At 37.2% G+C, this 20257-nt stretch overlaps 1 protein-coding gene across 2 annotated transcripts in view; it reads right to left on the reverse strand.

Moving 5' to 3' along the window:
• Positions 1-20257, reverse strand: part of LOC110024322 (homocysteine S-methyltransferase 2-like) — a 68621-nt gene that overhangs the window by 10931 nt on the left and 37433 nt on the right. Inside the window, exon 7 of one of the 2 annotated variants that reach the window (XM_020724218.1) lies at positions 17074-17143. The exons of the other annotated variant lie outside the window; for it this stretch is intronic. Within the exon in view, the coding sequence (XP_020579877.1) occupies positions 17081-17143 (63 nt within the window). The 3' untranslated portion in view covers positions 17074-17080. Of the gene's footprint in view, positions 1-17073; positions 17144-20257 lie in introns of those variants that run through there. 2 annotated transcript variants of the gene reach the window in all.

Consider the following 20257-nt stretch of genomic DNA (forward strand, 5'->3'; position numbering starts at 1 on the left):
TATCTATATAGGATTATAATTATAAGTTTAGAAAATAATATTATTTTAATTTTGAAAAGTGAGACTGAGCAGGCCTCACGTATTTGATAGTTTAGGAGGCTGAGCGTGATACCACAAGTTATACACTATCCCGAAGGAAATGCATACTACTTATTGATAGACTTAACCACCTAAAAGATCAATGACGTTCGTTTGGTCTGCGAAACTTTTTTTTTATAAGCCAACAAGCTCCCCTATTTAACACAAGAGATTAAATAAGGTTTATATTAATTATATTAAGCTGAGTTCTTAGGTTTATATTAAGCTGAGTTCTTAAGTTCCCTATAGAGGCAAGCCCCAATAGTTAATTACATCTTAAATGACCAAAATCACTTAAGAATACTCGATTAAGATCAGTGGTTGCCTTTAAGATTACAAAGTTTAGGTTTACAATGTTAAATATAAGAAAATCAAAAGGGAATGACTCAAAATAGAAACAGCTATTTTCGGGAGTCAATGGAGTGAAAGGTATGAGATGTCACAGATCCGAAGAAACCCCGGTGACTTCCCAACTATCCAATAATTGGACCTTAATTCTAAAGAGACATCCTACACCTCGTCGTCGTGGTATCGAATCGATCGTCCCCCTCCGTCAGCTTGCTTCCACACTCCGCTTCTTGGAAAGACTACTCTAAGATCCTCAACGTATCGATTATGAGTTCGGGATTGTGGTGTGTATAAATGTACAGTTATTGGGTCAGTGGCTCGCTACGGGATACCTTCTAAACCAGGTGTCCTACTGGCCTCTAACCTAAAAGTCCCCTGCAAGTCTGTAGAAACAACATGAGTTACAAAAGGGAACATGCTAAGAAACGCAGTAAACAGTAAATAGTAGTATTACAGGCATGAATTATGTGTATGTGCAGTAACAAACCTGCACACCTGACGGAACGACGACTCCTGAAAAAGGCTCGAGAAAAAGCGACAGAAGATCCACAATAATTCGAGAAAGAAAACCGTTGAAAACGCAAAGAAAATCTGAAGAAAAAAAATCACAAGTGCTTTACAAAGATTTCGAGAAAGCCGTAGGAAAACACATAAGAAATCCGATTTCAATAAAACCATAGGAAATTACATAAAAAAAATTCAAAGAAAGAAAGAAAGCCGTAAGCATTTGGTCATGCTAGACTCATAATTAGGTATTATCGAGGGACTCCGAAGGCAACTATCTGTCACCCGTATGTATAGAGCTCGACATTCAACTAGAAAAGTATCCTACTATACCCTACTATACCAACTTAAGAATCCTACTATACCAACTTAAGAGGGTACTCCTTAGCCCAATACCGGCGATTGACAAGAGGACAATCGAATTATATTATTTAAGATTTATATTTTAACATGCGTGTAGGCTTCATGCATACAAGAAAAGTAGTGTCAATTTTGGTAGTCAAAATACTTTAGAAAATAGTGTATCTGTTATTATCGTATATGTTCTTATCATTTTTTTTTATAAAAATATGATTGTCCACAAGTCAATTGAACCGTCGGGCCGAGAGCACCAACAACCTAAGAAGGCAAGGGTGCTCTGCTGGCCTGGTGTCGGTGGATAATATTACCATCCTACATTTCATCGGGTCCCTAAATAAGGTCCCGATGTCATAGAATGAAATATTATTTCTCCCTATCACCGAATGCCTTTATCATCAAGGCCTAAGACCCCAAAACGACTGTCTAACTTACAACCTTGCTTGATAGTTTCATATATAGCCAGGGCTATATACGCACACTGATGTATCGGACATAAGCATCTAAAACCCAAACCAAGAAGCAAGAAAAGAGAACCAAAAAGCAATAAATGAAAAAAAAGAGGGCTAACACACCTCCAAAATCAATTTAGGGAAGAAAAGCCAAAGGGGTAGGAGGATTTGCCTAAAACATCCACCCGATGGGACTCCTCGAATGAACAATGAGATGGACACACTCTCGCCACTCTCTCCGATGCTAGCCAGGAACAACCCCAAAATGCACAATTTAGAGACCTCCAAACTATTCCCAAACCTTTCTCATCTTTTCTCTTTTTTTCTTTTTTTTTATTGCAAACAATTCAGCCCGCAGAATTGGGTCTTGAAATATCTCCATATATTTAGCAAATCATTCCTCAAAAAGGGGCATTCCAATTCTTAACAGAATTGAAATATTCCATTTCACCAACATTAAAGCATTCTATTCCACCTCAAACCAAAAGCTTCCAATGCCATACAAACCCAACACTACACTAGAAACCCAACAAGTGCTCACGGCCAGGGGCAGCCAGGAGGGCAAAACCGAGCCTAACATAAGGAAATCACAACCAAAAGCTCACAAGTAGGAGCAACAGAGGGAAGCCACCAACTCCCAACACAAAGGAACCACAGGCAACGACTCACGACCAGGAACAGGAAGGGGGACCACCAAACAAGCGCACAAAGGAACCAACAAACACAAACAAGAGATCTCGGGTAAGAGCAACCAAAGGGGGAAGCCACCGGCTAACACCCAAACCAACAACCACAAGCTCACGGGTACGAGCAGCCCAAAGGGGGAAGCCACCAGCTAACATCCAACACAAACAAGAGAACACAACAGGGAGGCTCACGACCAGGAGCAACCAGGAGAGAACACCAACTCTACACCCACACCTAGGAACCGACAGGAGGGCTCACAGCCAGGGGAAGCAACACAGGGCCCCAAAACAAGACTATTAAGAGTTCCAAAAATCAAACATCACCATCTACATGTGTTTCGAATAGAGGAAGCAACAAGGAACAAAAATAAACCCCCCCTGAAATAAGCCTTTTTCAAAAGCTCAAAAAAAAGACAACATTTCATCCAACATATGATTCAAATAGAGGGGCAACAACATAAGGAACAAAACCGAACCACAAAATCAACTTCTTAAAGTTTTAAAACGGGCTCCAACATATATTTGAATAGGGGGAATAACAAGAAATAAAACCAAGCCCCAAAACCAACTGCTCAAAACAAAAAACAGATTCCAACATGTATTTGAACAGGAGTAGTAAAGGGAGCAAAACGGAGCAGCCAAAATAGCTGCTCAAAGGAAGAAATAATTCCAACATGTATTCGAACAGGAAAGACAACCACATGGAGCCAAACCGAGCCATTCCTTTCAAAGATACCTCCCTTTCTTTCTTTCTTTTTTTGAAAGCTTCTAGTAATGGAAAATTAAGCATGCCAATGTCGTCCAACATGTAGTTTGAATATGATAACAGGAAGCAGGGAAACATAAATAAGCCCCCCGACAGTAAAATTTTCCCTCAGCATGCATTTCGAACAAGAGGAAATAATAGGAAACGGAGAAACACAGGTATCGACCATCTCAACTACCAGCCTAGACCATTTAAAGCAGACCCAACAAAAACATTAAAAGCCTAGTAATTGATGGCAACGTCGTTATGAAATACCAGTTAAGACAAAACGAAGCCTTATACATGCATTCCCCTATTTTAATGTCTCCAGTATGTGTCGAACAGGGAAGAAGAGCAGAAGAGAAGAAACATACCTTGCTCGGGTTGCTGTAATCAACAAAAGATACAACACTCCTGAACCTCAAGTTCACAAGCAAAGCCACAGAACTCCAGGACTCCAAGCTCACGAGCACCTAGCCGATAAACGATTCCCGCAGAGTCTCTCCCACGCTCCCAAAATTCGTAACCTCACAGCAAAACTCCCCAACGGCCTCTTATACACGCAGAAGAGAGGAAACAAAAAAAAGAAGATTCTCCAAAGGGGAGGCCAACCCAGCGCTCGTCCCAACAGGAAGAAATCATCGCAGCCAATGCCACATAGGAATGAACTATCAGAAAGGAGGAGGATTGCCACATTCGTGCCTCAGGGAACAAGAGCGCCAGAGTCAACCTACTGTGAATGGATTCCCGCTTAGCGAGACGAAGCACAAGAAACTTCAGGAAGCCGCAGCTCGGGCAGAGGATGTCGAGAGAGGCGAGGTGAACTCCTCGTTACACGCAGAGGGGAAATAATCCCAAAAGAACAAGCGATTAGGGCTCAATCCAAGCCCAGGCACGAAGAAGGGAACCGAGCCGAACGTAGAGGCGAATTAGGGATTTAGGGAAGGTTAAAAGCCCCTCCCTCTTTTACATATCTTATATTATATTAATAATATAATATAAAGTAGTTAAACCCCCCGATTCACGCACGATCTGACATATCAAAATGGGTGTCTCCCCTAGCTAAATTCGACGTTCCGGATGTGCTGGCGCAGTCCGTTTCGTCATTCAGGGTCGCCAGGACGACTTCGCCGACGGTCGGGTCGAAAAGACATCAAAGTCAAATTCCTTTGAAATAATAGCTTGTGATTGATCATAAAGCCTCCTACGGGTGCGGGAGACGTGAATTTCAATAATTGTGTGCGTTGAAACTTAAATTGTGGTATTCGTGCATCGTGCAAGCGCGAGGAGATCGCGATGGGCTTTCCTATGATTTCAGATCCAAAGGGTACTCGACTTGAGTTTCATCGCGCCGGTTTTAATTGACTCAACTAAGTGTTGATGATCTTAGTACCAGTCACATGAAACTGCAATGAGTCAAGAAGTGGCTCGAATTTCTAATCGGTGTGGGTACCAGGCTAGTTCTCTAAGAGAGTCGGTAGGAGGAAACCCTAAAGACTAGATCCTAGGCTCTAAGAAGAGTAAGAGACCTCACAAAAAATGAGGTCAACATGGAGGATCTATAGACTTAGCTCAAACAAATGTCATTAATTAGTTGTTATTCCATGGTTGACAAATTATGTTCATTTTTTAAACCTCCGCACTTAAATATGTGGGGTACAACCCTTTCAAAGTAAAAATTCTCTTCTTACATTTGGTTTTTTAATATAAATATAAGAGTTTACCCTTCAGAAATGCAAAAATTAAACAGTTTCTCGAAGGTGGAAAATTGTTCATTACAGTTACATGATTATAAATGAAACACCAAAGCGCAAAAAAAAAAGTGAATTTTTGCAAAAATGTTAGTATATGAACATTTCTTTCTGGTGTTTCAATATGCGAACTTTATTAATCACCAGTAGCAGGAGTGCATATGTGGCTGTCAATTATTTTCATTTTAACTTCCCATTAGTGAACCACAGGATGAGATGATAAAAACCACCCCTCATCTCAACCTAACACGTTGGAGGTTTATCATCCAGTCAGATTTACATCTCTTTCATTATTAATTATCCAACTTTTGAACTTTCAGCCCTCTCCATACGATCAAAGATAAGGTGAGAATGGTGGACCCATAAATAACATAAAAAAAGCCCATGCAAGGATGATGAAGTGCAATCATAAAAGTACCAAATAATAATAATAATAATAATAATAATAATAATAATAAAAGCAAATCTCACATCGACAAGGATATTGACTTTCCTGCAAGGGTTTCAAGTCGTATGTCTGATCAAGCATCCAAATCCTAGTAGATCAAGAAGGGCTTCACACCCACAATAAAAAACTTTATGATACCATAAATATGTCTTATATAAATCAGAATTCTCTTATTTGCAAAAGATAAAAATAATAAACTACCAACAATAGTTAATGAATCACTTATAAACTCAACTAAATTTTAAAAAAATGCCTAACAAATTCAAAGACAGACAAGAAATGAGGGCACAACATTTTCTACAAGTAATATCACATACTTGTCTGGTAGTAGCAATACAAGGTTCAACACTGGAGCTGCGTCATTATATACAATCAAAACTTCATTCAAATTTGATGTTCTTAAACAATATACAAAAATCCTTACGAGTAGATGGATGTTGATATAATGTAGAAGGATTTTTTCTTTTCTTTTCTTTTCTTTTCGTTTTTCTTTTATCACTTGTCTAATTTTTTATACTCATCATCTCGGTTCAGATGAATATTGATTTTTTTGTTCACAGGACTAGTAATATTATTGTTCAAAGAGCTTGGAGTGCATACAAAGTAGAGGGTGAGGATTTGAGATATAAAATTTGAATAGCAGGTGACGGGAAGGGGTTGACTTGATGAGGGATGACTTGATGAGGAGCGAAATTTAAATTTGAATGTGAGGTGAAGTGGTGGAGGGAGCGACAATTTATTGTTCCTTGGAGAATTTGGAGGAGATTGTGTTGGATTAAGTTTTAGAGGGCTGCCGATAACGACTCATGAAGTTATTTGGGGATTGGTTGACGAATTTCAATGAAGTATTTGAAATAGATGAGATGAAGATTTATTGGAAAGTGGATATAATGTTAGTGGAATATTTTGCATTACAATTTAAAGTGGTTGATTGATTATATTATGGAACTTGGTTGTGGTTAGTTGTTGATTCAAATTCAAATGGAGAATGGTTGTAAATTAGTTGTTGATTTGAATTCCTGTGGATTTTATTGAAGAAAGCAAGGATGTCGAAAGAGTGAGAATCACATCAGACAAGCCAAGGTTATTGCTCAATAAAGATTGCTAAATGATAACTTTACTGTTCAGGGGAACAATAATGTAAAAGAACCATCATCATCATCATTAGCTTTATCCAAATGATCTAGGGTGGGCTTTATGGATACTTATTTTCTATTCATTCTTAATGAGTATTACAAGAGGTATTAAAATACTCTTCATAAATATTTTAGGACAACTTCTATCCTTATTACCTTATGTCTATCCACTTTCATTCTAATCCTTCAACTCTTATGTGATTTGCATAACTAATAGGTGCATATATCTAGCCTTTATTGTACTAGTCCAAATCACCTACCTTTCATTCTTTCATTGAATAATATTTTTATTGTTCATGTGAACAATAATATAATGTGCCATCATTACAATTATTAACCTTATCACAGACTATTTGGTGCTGGCTTCACGGATCCTTATTTTACATTCATTCTTAGTGAGTGCTATAATAGGTATTAACACACTCTTTACAAACCTTTTAGAAAAAAAATTCTATCTTTCATCTTATGTCAATCCTTTTACCTCCAGTTCTTGAACTCTGATTTTATTTACTTGCACAATCGGTGCATATTTCTACCCTTCAATGCATGCGTCTAAATCACGTAAGTTCATCTTTTACTATCTTTATCTTCAATAAATGCCACCTTAACAACCCATCTTATTTAATCATTACAAGAATTGTCCTTCATAATATTTTCTTCAAATATTTTCTCTATTGAATTAACTTTTTGTTAAGGGACCGTATTTATTTAACCAATATAAAAGATATGCACTCAATATTGATCATTCATATAATCCTACAATGATTGAAAATTCTTCGATGACTTAACATATAGTTCAAATACTAGTAAGTGATCCATCATATATATCTTTAAGAATTTTTATATACCTCCATTTAGGATATATCAAAATAAACCTACATTATTTTTTTTATGACCTGTATTCCATTACTCTCTTATCCAACTCACAAGTTTAATTCTTCTATATTTATCATAATTCTGAACACCTTAGATCCTCAAGTATTTGTAACAAAATGCTGTTGCTCCAATTTATTTAAAAAAAAAGAATAAAATAATAATAATAATAATAATAATAATAATAATAATAAACAACATCTTTTATGACCTCTCCAAATCTCAACAAGTTTCTCATTTACATCTAAGGCTTTATATTTAGACAACCTCTTCAAAGCTTAGTCTACTTCACTATTTTGACTTAATCAATATTAAAGCAGATCATTATTTTACTTATTAAATTCTTTTTTTTTTTTCCAAAACCCATTATTTAACAATTTTTTAGATTACTATTTTCATCTTTTCACGACTGCAATAATTTTATCTTTAAGTTCTTTAATCACAAATATTCAAATTAAAATTTTGATATAAATAATTTAAAATGCTCAAGAATATGCTTGGATTCTTTCCTTTTCATTAATAAACCACAAATTTTATATATCAAATCGAATTAGCTTCAGCCCACTTAACCATTACTAACTTTTGACTAAAAGAGTAAAATTTTAAAATGTCAACATTATACCAACATTTTCTTAAGATTCAATTCCTTAAAAATAACAAAATACTATACCAACATTTTCTTATAAATTCAATGATCATAGACGTCATCCAAGAACTTTAACATTTATGTTATACTTGTAATTAGCATCTAGAGGGACAGCGGGTAATTGCCTTCCAATGTGCTCATATTTAAATCAAAAGATGGTCATTGTTGATAGTGGGGCATTGTGTATAGCCCTATAGTAGTAATTGATATCCTAGCATCTGCGAAATTGATGGGAATTCATATTCAAAAGCTAATAGACAAGACAATTAGTAGGTCCTACTATGGTATTAGTCATGATGCTATTATAAACATAAAAGGATTGATGAACACTATTATACAATGATCCCAAACCATTAACTATAATGTGCAAGGGGTCTTTCCTTGGCCTGTCATAGAAAGGTTGCAGAAGATCTCCAGATTGTCCAAAGCAACCTCTTCGTCAATAAAAATGAAGTTAAATCAATTAAAATTATAGAAATTTTTTTTTTTTGCAAAAATGAACTTTGCCGCACACACTTGCCTAGAACCCTTGGGTAGTAAAGGAGGTTCAACTAGCGCCTTAATCAGGTACAATGAAGATCAGGATCTATACCACTGTAAGTATTCTGAAATTTCCCTTTTTTCATCCCTCCTAAAATTAATGCTAGAAAACGTGTCTCCAACAAGTTTGAGGAGCCCTTGCATGCCAAATATTAAAACCAAGCATGGATATCTTTTTATTTAAATATGAGCACATTAGAAGGCAACTACCCAATGTCCCAGGTCCCCATAAATGCTAGTTACAGCTACAACATAAAATGTTAAAAAGTTTTTGGATAATGTAATACGCCTCGACACCAAAATCAGCGAACAAAACACAATGAAAAGACGATAGTTGGATGGAATCAATTCAAATAAGGACTGCTCACGTGGAGAACAAATAAAAACAAGCAAGATACAAAGATTATCTACTTTTGAGAAATAGATCGGCTCTCCCACACCCTAGACCTCGCTAGGAACAACAACAAAAGAAGAAAAAACACAACAGCTACAAAAATGCATCCAGAAAAATAAACCCTAGGTTACTCCCCTTAATTGAATCCTCCTACAACAATTCGAAAACTTTCCTTCCACGCTTTCCTCCAAAGCCCCTTCAATTTCTCCTCTAGAGTAAGTGATTGAGCCCCTTGTGGACCCCACTTTTGCCCTGATTCCTTTGGCTATTGCAGCTGAGGGCCACTCTGCTTTTGTTCACAGTAAGGGTCGGCTCAGCTGGCCGATCGGTTAGCTCTTGACCGGTCCAAAAGGGACTGGTTCGGCTTGAGGCGTTCCATGCATAACAATATTCCCCTTCTAAATAAGTACCTTGTCCTCAAGGTGGAAGGATGGAGACTGCTTGTGGATCACCTCATAAGGCTCCCACGTTGCTTCATTGTCTGACAGACCTTTCCACTTAACCAATCCCCCCCCCCCCCCCCAACTCTCTGACGCATTTCTTCGATATCTAACGGCTCCAAAATCACCTCCAAGTCCTCCGTCAATGACAGTGGTAGTATAGACAAGAGTGTATGATCTCCAATCGCACGTCTCAGATGGGATACATGAAAGACTGGGTGTAATGTGGACGATGGTGGTAACTTCAAATGGTAGGCCACTGTCCCAATTTGTGCCAGCACCTCATAGAGCCCAAAGTATCGCGGTGACAATTTCTAATTTCTCATCCTAGCCAATGTGTTCTATTGGTAGGGCCTCAATTTCAAGTAGATGATGTCTCCTAGTTCAAATTGCACCTTTTATGTCTGTCCGCCTTCCTCTTCATAATTTGTTAGACTCTCAGTAAATACCCCTTGAGCTCTGACAGTATCCTATCCTTCTCCTCCAACGTTGGATACCCGTATGGTATTATGCCCATAATGTATCAAGTGAGGTGGATCCATTCATAAAATATCTTGAAAGGGGTTGTCTGTGCTGCGGTGTGATACAAAGTATTATACCAATATTTGGCCCATGCAATCCACTTAGCTCATAGCTTCAGTGTATCGGATACAAAACAACCCAGGTATGTCTCCACACTTATGTTGACCACCTCCGTCTGCCCATCGGTCTGGGGATGAAATGCGACACTCCTTTTAAGGATTGTCCCTAGCAACCTGAATAGCTCCTTCTATAAGTGGCTGGGGAACACTTTGTCTCTATCAGATACAATCGATTCTAGCACCCCGCGAAAACAGACCACTTCCTGGATAAACATCGTCGTGACTGAGACCGCAGTGTAGGGATGTTGTAAGGGAACGAAATGTGCATACTTAGTTGAGTGATCCCGATCCAAGACCACCATATTCACAGTGAACCCTTCTGACCGTAGCAACCCCTAGATAAAATTCATCGTCATTTCTTCTTCTCCGGCAATGCTAATGGTTGTAGTAACCCCTCTGGTGTCGTGGTAAAGTACTCGTGTCGTTGGCACGCATCATATTTTGCCACCATGCCTTCTACGTATCTGCGAATCCCCAACCAATAAAGCTTTGTCGTCAGATGGTTGTCGGTCTTCTGCACTTCTGAATGTCCCATTATCATGCTGCCATGAAACTCTTGTAATAATCTGGGAATATACTCTAACCACTTAGCACGAATCGCCCTTGGTGGAGCAGTTGTTGTTCCCTCAATGCATATTCCGGATGAATGTTCGGATCCTGCAGTAATTTGACCCTTATTTTTCTCAGCTCCTCATCCCTTTCGCTTTCCTGTCTCAAAGTCTCCCAATCTAGGACCTGAGTACCGATTTGGTCGTCAATTGGGGTTCCTCCACCGTTCTCGACAATGCATCAGCTGTCTTGTTCTCCAATCCTGACCAGTATTGAGTTTCAAAATCATACCCAAATAGTTTGGAAAGTCATCTCTGATGCTCCTCGGTAACCATCCGCTGCTCTAGAAGATACTTTAAACTCATCTGATTTGTCCTGACCAAAAAATGTCGTCCCAATAGGTAGGGTAGTCACTTATGAATAGCCAAGACAATGGCCATCAATTCTTGTTCATATACTGATTTTAGCCTGGCTTTGGATGTAAGAACATGTCAGAAGTAGATAATCGACAACTGATCTTGCAAGAGCATTTCTCCTAATCCATACCTAATGCATCCATCTCCACCACGAATGGTTTACTGTATTCTGAAAGTGCTAATATCCGTACACTAGTCATGACCTACTTTAACTGTTCAAAGACATGTGTTGTCGTTTTTCCTCATTTAAAATTATCTTTCTTCAATTGCTCCGTCAAAGGTCATGCAATCGTGTCATATCCTCTCATGAACTTCCAATAGTACCGGTGAGACTCAGGAATCCTCTCAACTCCCTCAAACTCCTTGGTAAGGGTCAATCAACCATACTTCAATCTTGGATTGATCTACTATTACCCCCATTCTAGTCACATGTCCTAAGTACTCCACCTGTAATTGTACAAAAAAAATTTCTTCAAGTTAGCATACAACTGGTGCTCTCTCAACATCTTCAGGACTATCATTAAGTGCCTTAAATGTTTTGCCTCTGCATGATTGTAGATCAGAAAATCACTACAGAAAACCAGGACAAACTTATGAAGATAAAGTTGAAAAATCATATTCATGAGGTAATGAAATGACGTCGGGGTGTTGGTGAAGCCAAATAACATCACTAAAAACTCATAATGTCCTTCATGTGTCTTGAATGCGGTCTTGTACATATTTGTTGAATTCATCCTGATCTGATGGTACCTTGACTTAATAACAATTTTTTAAAAAATAACTGCTTCATAAAGCTCATACAGTAACTCATCAATCACAGGAATAGGACACTTGTCCAACACCATTTCCTTACTCAAAGCCCGATAGCCCACGCAAAATCTCCAACTACCAACTTTATTCTTCACCAATAAAATGGTACTGGAAAAAGGACTCACACTAGGCCTGATAATCTCAGTCTCAAGCATCTCTCGGATCAGTTTCTGTATCTCATCCTTCTGAATCTGGGGGTACTTGTATGTTTCTGACGTTGATGGGAGAAACACCCTCCTTTAATGTAATAACATGCCCGTGCTCCCTCTGAGGAGTTAACCCGCTTGGCTGCTGGAAAACATCAGTAAGCTGTTGTAAAGCTATTGGACCCCTTCCAGAAACTGTGCCTTTAACTCCACCAAGTAACCCCGCTCTGCTCCCCGAATCGACTTGACCATGGTTTTGAGTGATATCATGGTTTTGCATAAGCTAACATCTTCTCTCAGCACCATCTTCCTACCCTCCACTTGAAACTCCATCGTCAAAGACTTTCAATCCACCATCTCTCCCAATATTTTCAGTCACTTCATTCCCATAATCACATTTGTGCGACCCAAATCTAAAGATAGAAAGTCTTCCACCACCTGTAGACCATGTAGTGTAAGAACCAGTCCCTTGCAAACTCCTCTACTTTTCTCTACCTTCCATGTCCCCATCATGACGTCAAAACTCCCTGTTGTCACCAACTTCAACCCTAGCTTCTCCACAACCTAATTTGAAATAAAGTTATGTGTGGTCCTGCTATCCACCAACACCACAATCGATTGTTCCCTGATCCATCCCCTCACTTTCATGGTGTGATTTGGGGTAAATTCCACCATCGAACTGAGGGAGACCGCCGCGACATCCAAATGCAGGTGCTCCTCCTCGGTTGCTTCTTCTGATTCCTCACTATGTATCCTACTCCTGAACTAAGAGAACCTGAAGGGCACGCTTCTTACAACAATGTCCTATGGCGAATTTCTCATCACAGCGGTAACACAATCTTTGGATATTTTGTCCTGCACTTTTGCATCTATGAGATGCTTGAAATTACCCTCAGGTCAGTGGCTTGTACTCTTCTCCTTTGGTGTCTCTTTCTGAAATGATATTGTCTGGGTCCTCGATGTAGTGGTTGTCACAACGCTCTTGTGGACTCCCCAGGTGTTGTCGACTCTGCTTGTCTTCTTCACCTGTTTCTTATCCTCCATCATTTGGGTGAGCTCCATCATTTCTCTTAACCCACACAATCTCAAAGAGCGGATGACCACTCGCACGTCGGGCTTCGAACCTTTTAAGAAGTTCCCTTTCAAGTCTGCTGCAAAAATCCCCCTCAACCTCCCTGACAAAAGCTCAAATTTCTCTCGGTGCTTTATAATCGTCCCCTCCTGAGTCAGAGCAAGAATTGCTCGTGTATGTCTCCTTCCCGAATGACTTGGAAATATTTCAACAAGCAATCCTTAAACTTCTCCCATGAGTGAATTAGATATCTTGACTCCATCCACTAGAACCACCCTAAAGCCTTCCTCTCCAAGCATAATCTCACTGCCATGAGCTTCTTTTTTTCATTCAACCCGTTGATCGCAACCCGATACATCCATCCATTTGCATCCTCCCATTCGAAGATTGGCAACTTCAGATTCCTGACTCTTACGTCTCCACCCCAACTTCCTCTCCTCCAGAATTTCCCCCCATGTATCTAGGGTGAAACTCCCTCCTGTGATCATAGTCATATCCCACTCCCAATTCCCTACGTCTTCCATCATACACTTCAGTGCCCTTTCCACCATCCCTTCTCCAATTTTTGGCCCTTCCCCCTCCATCGACAGTCTCCACTCCCCCTCCTCTCAGAATCCTAAGGGGACGCTCTTGTAGATAAATGATGTCTTCTTCGTTATAATCTCGCTCAATCTCCATCCCCTATAACCTAGCCAAGGATTCTATGATCAACCTTGATTAGGATTTGCAGCTAGAGCGATCGACACGGCCGTGGATTGTATCTCCATGATTATTCATCATTTTCCGCATTTCCCCTATGCCTTCAAATCCATCATTCATTTGACTTTCAATAGAAGAAAATCAGTCCCCCTGGTAGCAAACCTTTCTTCCATTCTTGATCGAATTTGCTCCACCTCTCCTTCTAGCACATTAACTTTCTTTGTTGTCATCCCACCAAGATCTACGCTCTGATACCAATTTGATACGCCTTGACACCAAAATCAACAAAAAAACCATAATGAAACGACGATTGATGGATGAAATCAATTCAAATAAGAGTTTCTCTTGTGGAAAACAAATGTAAACAAGCAAGATACAAAGATGATCTACTTTCGAGAGGCAGAACGACTTTCCCACACCACAAACGTCGCTAGGACCAACATCAAAAGAAGAAAAAGCACACCAACCACAACAAATGCATCCAGAAAAATAAACCCTAGGTTACTCCCCCTAATAGAATCCTCCTACAGCAATTCAAAAACTTTCCTTCCACACTTTCCCTCCAAAGCCCCTTCAATTTTTCCTCCTAAAGTGATTAAGCCCCTCGCGGACCCTACTTCTGCCTTGATTCCTTCGGTTGTTGCGGCAGAGGGCCGCTTTGCTTTTATTTGCGGGAAGGGTCAGCCCGGCTGGATCGGTTGGCTCTCAACCAGTCCAAGAGGGACCGGTTCGGCTCCAGGCGTTCCACGCATAACATAATGCCAATCCTACGCAAACAAATCTCATTTTTCACCAAGTTGTTTTAGATTTCATCCATCTTAATTCTATCTTCACGAACTTGTAGAAGTTGGATCGTGTTATATAGATCTCTAATCGAAGCAACTAGAGCTCAGATGAAAGAGCATCGAACATTTTGAGAGTGTTACTTCAAGAAAAAGAAGAATCAAGATTAATTTTGATAAGGGAACATAATAATAAAAAGGTGCGATTTGGAATAATGTCAATTAAAGACCATCATAAACTGATGTGTTAATAAAATACAAGCAACAAAATGTAATGACAAATTTTCTGAACACAATCAGGCGCGTACATAGGGAAATTGAAAACCAATCAATAAATAGATAACTCAAGAGTTAGAAATTTAAATATGAAGATATATTAGTTATAATCTACAATTTCTATTACATTTTGGTATTCACTAAAAATAGCTAAAAATTTGGACAAGTTAGGAAATGAGATAATTATTATAAACATAATTGACACTAAAGCAAGATGAGTTACTACTAATATTGCACACTGATATAATAATCAATAAAAAAGAACACGACTAGTGATTTTCTAATGGGTTCTGATTGAAAATTGTTAGATGAGATATGTCGAAATGACACGCCATTTAGTTGGACAACATAATATTTAGACGAGACTCATAAAGATTATGGTTAAATCATAATGCCTTAGCGCTAACAAATTTAAGTATGTAACTATTTCATTTATCTGACAAAAGTCTTATACTGACGCTTGATCTGATAACCTTCCTCAAAGACTTGGGACCAAAAATCGCCAAACCCGAGAGAAAAAAAAAAGGATAAAAAAGGGTTCTTCATTTGGATGTAATAAGAAAAGTAAATAACTCACGAGTGAATCAAGAGGAAATTAAAGATGGCAAGAAATCAGCACTAATGAACTAACTTTCAAAGTAAAAATCCTACAAGGATAATAGGTTAACAAACTTGGAACCTTAAGGAAAAATAAAAGATGATATAGGAGATAGAATCGAAGAGAATCTGGAACTAAAAAGGATTAGAAGCAGTAGCAGAACTATGCAAGCTTCACTCTTAAACAAGGTATATGCCTCTTCCGGAAGGATTTCAGTCTCGGATATGATCAATTATGAATGAAGAAAAAGGATTCATGTAGCCAACCCACCTAGTGGGATAAAAATTTGCCGTGTTGTTGTATATGATCAATTATCAGTCTCATAGTAGATGAAACACCGTTCATTCACAATAAGAATTTATTTTTCATAAAATTATTTTAAATCCTCTTAATTCAAATCATGATAGATGAATAATAAGATTTGAATAGGACAATCAGATACTACAAAATTAAATGCAAGCAAAATCAATCCAATAAACTAGAGTAACCATTATGAAAAAAGACAAAAGTATTCATGACAAATAATTTTCTTACTGCATCAATTGGCGCTACAAAAGCATCCACACAAACCATCAAAGTTATCTAAGCGACAACAAAGGTGGACTGTTTGGAACAACCTTTGGTTAGGCTTGCTTTCCAAATCATAACAATAATAGCGCTTTGACTAGGTATCAAATTTTTTAGTGCATTTCAAAAACTTTAAGTTGTCTAAAATAATTTTCCATGACCAAACCATCACCCTGCATTCTAGTCGTTTAGCAGCATTCTGTTGTTTCACCAAAAACTTACTCAATAATAGTTTCCCAAACAATTTTACAGACAACTACAACCACCTCAAATAGATCCTATGATTTCCTTTGAGGCAACAAAGGTTTTTATAATGACAAGGCAAGAAATATCTGTGTACCCAATGCTCTATACAAGCAGTGCAGTGGTAAATTGTGCCGATCCACAGGTGGCTTGCGGCCCCCAGTGGGGTTTGAGAAAATATGTTGGCTTCTAGGCCAAATGAAAGCACTCTGGCATTTATGAATCCTAGCAATTAGAAATGGAAATTAAAAAGCAAAGTACTTGAGGGTGAATTATGTTGGGGGTAACCTCGGGTGTAACCTCCCTCACAGTCTCACAATTATGTTGGGAGATAAGGGAAACCATAAACAGAGGTAAGCCTTCGAAGATGAGGAGGATATTAGACAGAAAGCTTCAAATAATTTACTTCGAGCTAGCCTGCTAATTGCAGATGAATAAAGTTTGTAGGATTTCACTTAAGCAACAAGAATGAAGTATTCTATCCATCTGCCCAAATTACATAAATAGCATGTTTGTAAAAATCTGCAACTAGGCCTATAAACGAGGCAAGCTTGAGCGACCTCAGGGCAGGTTTTGCTCGTATTTGGCTCATTAGAATAATTTATTCTTTGTTCGTATTTGGCTTATATTTGAAATAACTTGATAATAATGCATTCATAATCGGCTTGAATTTATTCAAATTGGCTCGTGTTGGTCTAGAATTAAATTTGAGCCAACTCATCGAAATGTAAATTTAATTAATTAAATTATACTTAGTTAAAGTTATAAAATAATTAACTTTAATAAATTTACCGTTATAATGCAGATGATACCACCTGCACAAGGATCTGAACTTTTTCGAAATAGAATGTTAGATATATGCTTTTTAAAAAGTACCTAGCACTTAAGAAATCCCGATGCAATTATAGCCATAGTGATGTCGCGTCGCGCGGGTCCTCTGTTGTGCCTGTTGGATATTTTAGGAGCATTTACATGCATGCAAGCCAAATCCTATGTATTTACACATCTAATTTAGGTAGCAAGACCTGCTAACAGTGTGGGTGGGGCGGGTAAATAATAGGATTTCAGAAGCATTAACATGCATGCCTGGAAAATCCTATGCATTTACATATTTTAACACCTAAGATTATATTTTTAATATTTATAACATAAATAGTCTAAAAAAATAAAATCTAATTTGGCACTTTTAAATACAATATAAAACGAGTTGAACACGAACGAACAAATCTTTATTCGTATTTGGCCCATTTATAAATCAAGCTCAAAAATTTATTTATGTTTGGTTCGTTTGTTTAACGAACGAATCAAACACAAAACTACTCAATGAGCCAATACAAGTTGTTTGCGAATGACATGCTTTTTGAACAGCCCTAGTTGCAGCCACACTTTCACAATTTCCATCCTTATTGTAATCTATCTATTTGTCAAGGAATTTAACAGCAAAATCAAAAACACAAACTAAGTAAATAATGAGCATCAAATAAGAAATCAAGTTGATATCAGGTGCAAACAACGCCTAGCATCAAAAGATTTGAGCATTTTCAGAAAAAAAAAGGTAATAAAATTAATTAAATGATATTATCCTGCTTCCAAAGAACATATAGAATGACATATTTGATGTAGAGAGAGTGAGAGAGAGTCAGAGGGGGAAACAACCTATGAAATAAAAAAAGTTTAGCATAAATGGGCAAAAATAAGACTTACCAAATCTGTCATAAGATGAATGCATAAAAGACAACTCTCTAGCACATCACATATGGGTCTACAGCTTCCTCCTCAGGAATAGTTGATTTGAGACTCAGGCTAAAGTCAACCAGGAAGAAGCACGAGAACTATAAAATGCATCACTGCCGAGTTCATTAATTCCCTCACTAGCTCATTTATTGCTACTTTTTCCTGCATAAAAATTTATTTATTCCTGTCCGAATCCCCATGAATAAGACCACAGTATGCAGTTTTCCAACGCGTCACCTATTTTTGTGAATTACATTCACCAGTTCTTCATTTGGGGCTAATTTGCTTCAACGCAAGTGTTCGAATGTGAATGGAATTTGACTTTGGAAACGTTGAAGTGACTCAAAGATCAGGGGCTTGGAACTCTCCTTCCCTTTATTTTACAATAAAATAAAATTAATCAGAGGTACTGTAGTAGAAATATATATCCATGATTTGAGCATTTGGTGGGTGTCGTTGTTTATTCAGGTGATCCAACAGTTGGCATTTTTATCATCGTGTTACTTCTGTTGTTGGCACTCCCATGCTTGTTATCTACTTGAACTTTCAAAATGATTTCTGATTTTAAACGAACTTGGGACCTGATTATTAATAATATTAGGCTTTTTAGGGCATAAAACAATTACAATTTCTTATTTTTGTCGGACCCAGCCCGGGGCTTGAAATTATCAAGGCGGAAACTGACAATCAAATTAAATGGAGGAAACATATCTCATAATTTAATTTCATAAAACTTAAAGTTTCAATTAGTTTGTATAGATTTTTAAATACTTAAAAACTGATAGAAAATAAAAACTAACTCACTATACGTGTCAGCTTGCGCTCCACGATGCTTATACACGTACTCTTTTGGATCTATCTAATTTACAAATTGTTCTCTTGCAAAAATATTAGCAATTAAGGTTTAAGTTAAAACTACTCAGAGAACAAATGATTCAAAATTACAATAATTATCATTTTAAAATATTTTTTGTGAAAAAAGGGTAATAGTAAAATATTATGTAGTAAAAAAAAGTAATAAAAAAAAATAATTTCATTTCATTTATTTAGGTTACACTTTTCATAATTGGGAGTCACTATCTAAATGTTATTTTTTTAAAAATATCTATTCAATCATTTCCAACCCATTATAAATGCAGACAATCATTTCAATTTTCATTTTCATTTTTATTTCGTGCACGGGTACATTGCATTCTCTTGTCAGTACACCATCCAGGAGTGACTTCTATATATATGTGTATATCATATTTTATTCATTTTTGTTGCATTTAATATTTAAAGGAAAGCATGTACTTTTGCATCTAAAATAAAAGACGAGAAACAATAAATAAACAGAATTATTGTAAAATGAAACACATTTATCAACCTCAACAGTATCATCTGCTATCCTTTTCCTCAGATCAATTTAACCATTTTTTTGAACCCAAAATAACACATTTAGTTTAATTAACTTCTAATATCACATCATATTTAATTAACTTGTATCAATCCTGTCACTCTTTCACAAGAATTCTACACTTAACTGATTAGACATTTTCATTACTATACTATTTTTTTCTAATTAAATCATTACATAATGTTAATTAATATAAATATTTTTCCAAAATTATTCTAAATTTTAACACCAACAATTTATAATTTAGTTAAATACATTTTAAGAAAATTATTAAATTCTTAAATCTTATTTTGTAATTTAATAAGAATTAACAAAGCAAATAATAATTGAACTAAAATTCACACCGAAAGAAAATAATTAGATGGGAATGTTATTAGTAGAATTCAAGTTGGTTGGTTGAAGAGGAGGAATGAATCGAGCCTATTGTGTGATAGAAAAGTATCGCTTACGCTGAAAGAAAAATTTTATAAGAATGTCGTGAGATTTGCAATGCTCTATGGCACAAAATGTTGGCCTTTAAAAGAGAAGCATAAAACAAAGTTAAGTGTTGCTGGGACGAGAATGCACAGGTGGATGAGTGGCTTGACACTTAGAGAAAAAAGACGAAATTAATATATCCGTGATAGGGTTGGTCTAACTCAGTGGCGAACAAGATTAGATAGTCGCCTTAGATGGTTTGGTCACATTAATTTGATGATCTGATTAGAACAGTAGATGTTTTAGATTCAACTTATGGTAAGAAAGCCAGAGGTAGATCTAAAAGACTAAGACATAATGTATAAAAAATAATCTTAATTTATTAGAATTAAAAAAAAATATGACATTCAATAGGATGCAATGGAGAAAAAGAATTCATATGGCCAACCCCACTTAGTGGGATAAAGGCTTGTTGTTGTTGTTGTTATTCATTACTAAATTTTAAGCTAGAGA

The sequence above is a fragment of the Phalaenopsis equestris genome, unplaced genomic scaffold (genome assembly GCF_001263595.1).
Source record: "Phalaenopsis equestris unplaced genomic scaffold, ASM126359v1 Scaffold000251, whole genome shotgun sequence".
Taxonomy (NCBI): Eukaryota; Viridiplantae; Streptophyta; class Magnoliopsida; order Asparagales; family Orchidaceae; genus Phalaenopsis; species Phalaenopsis equestris.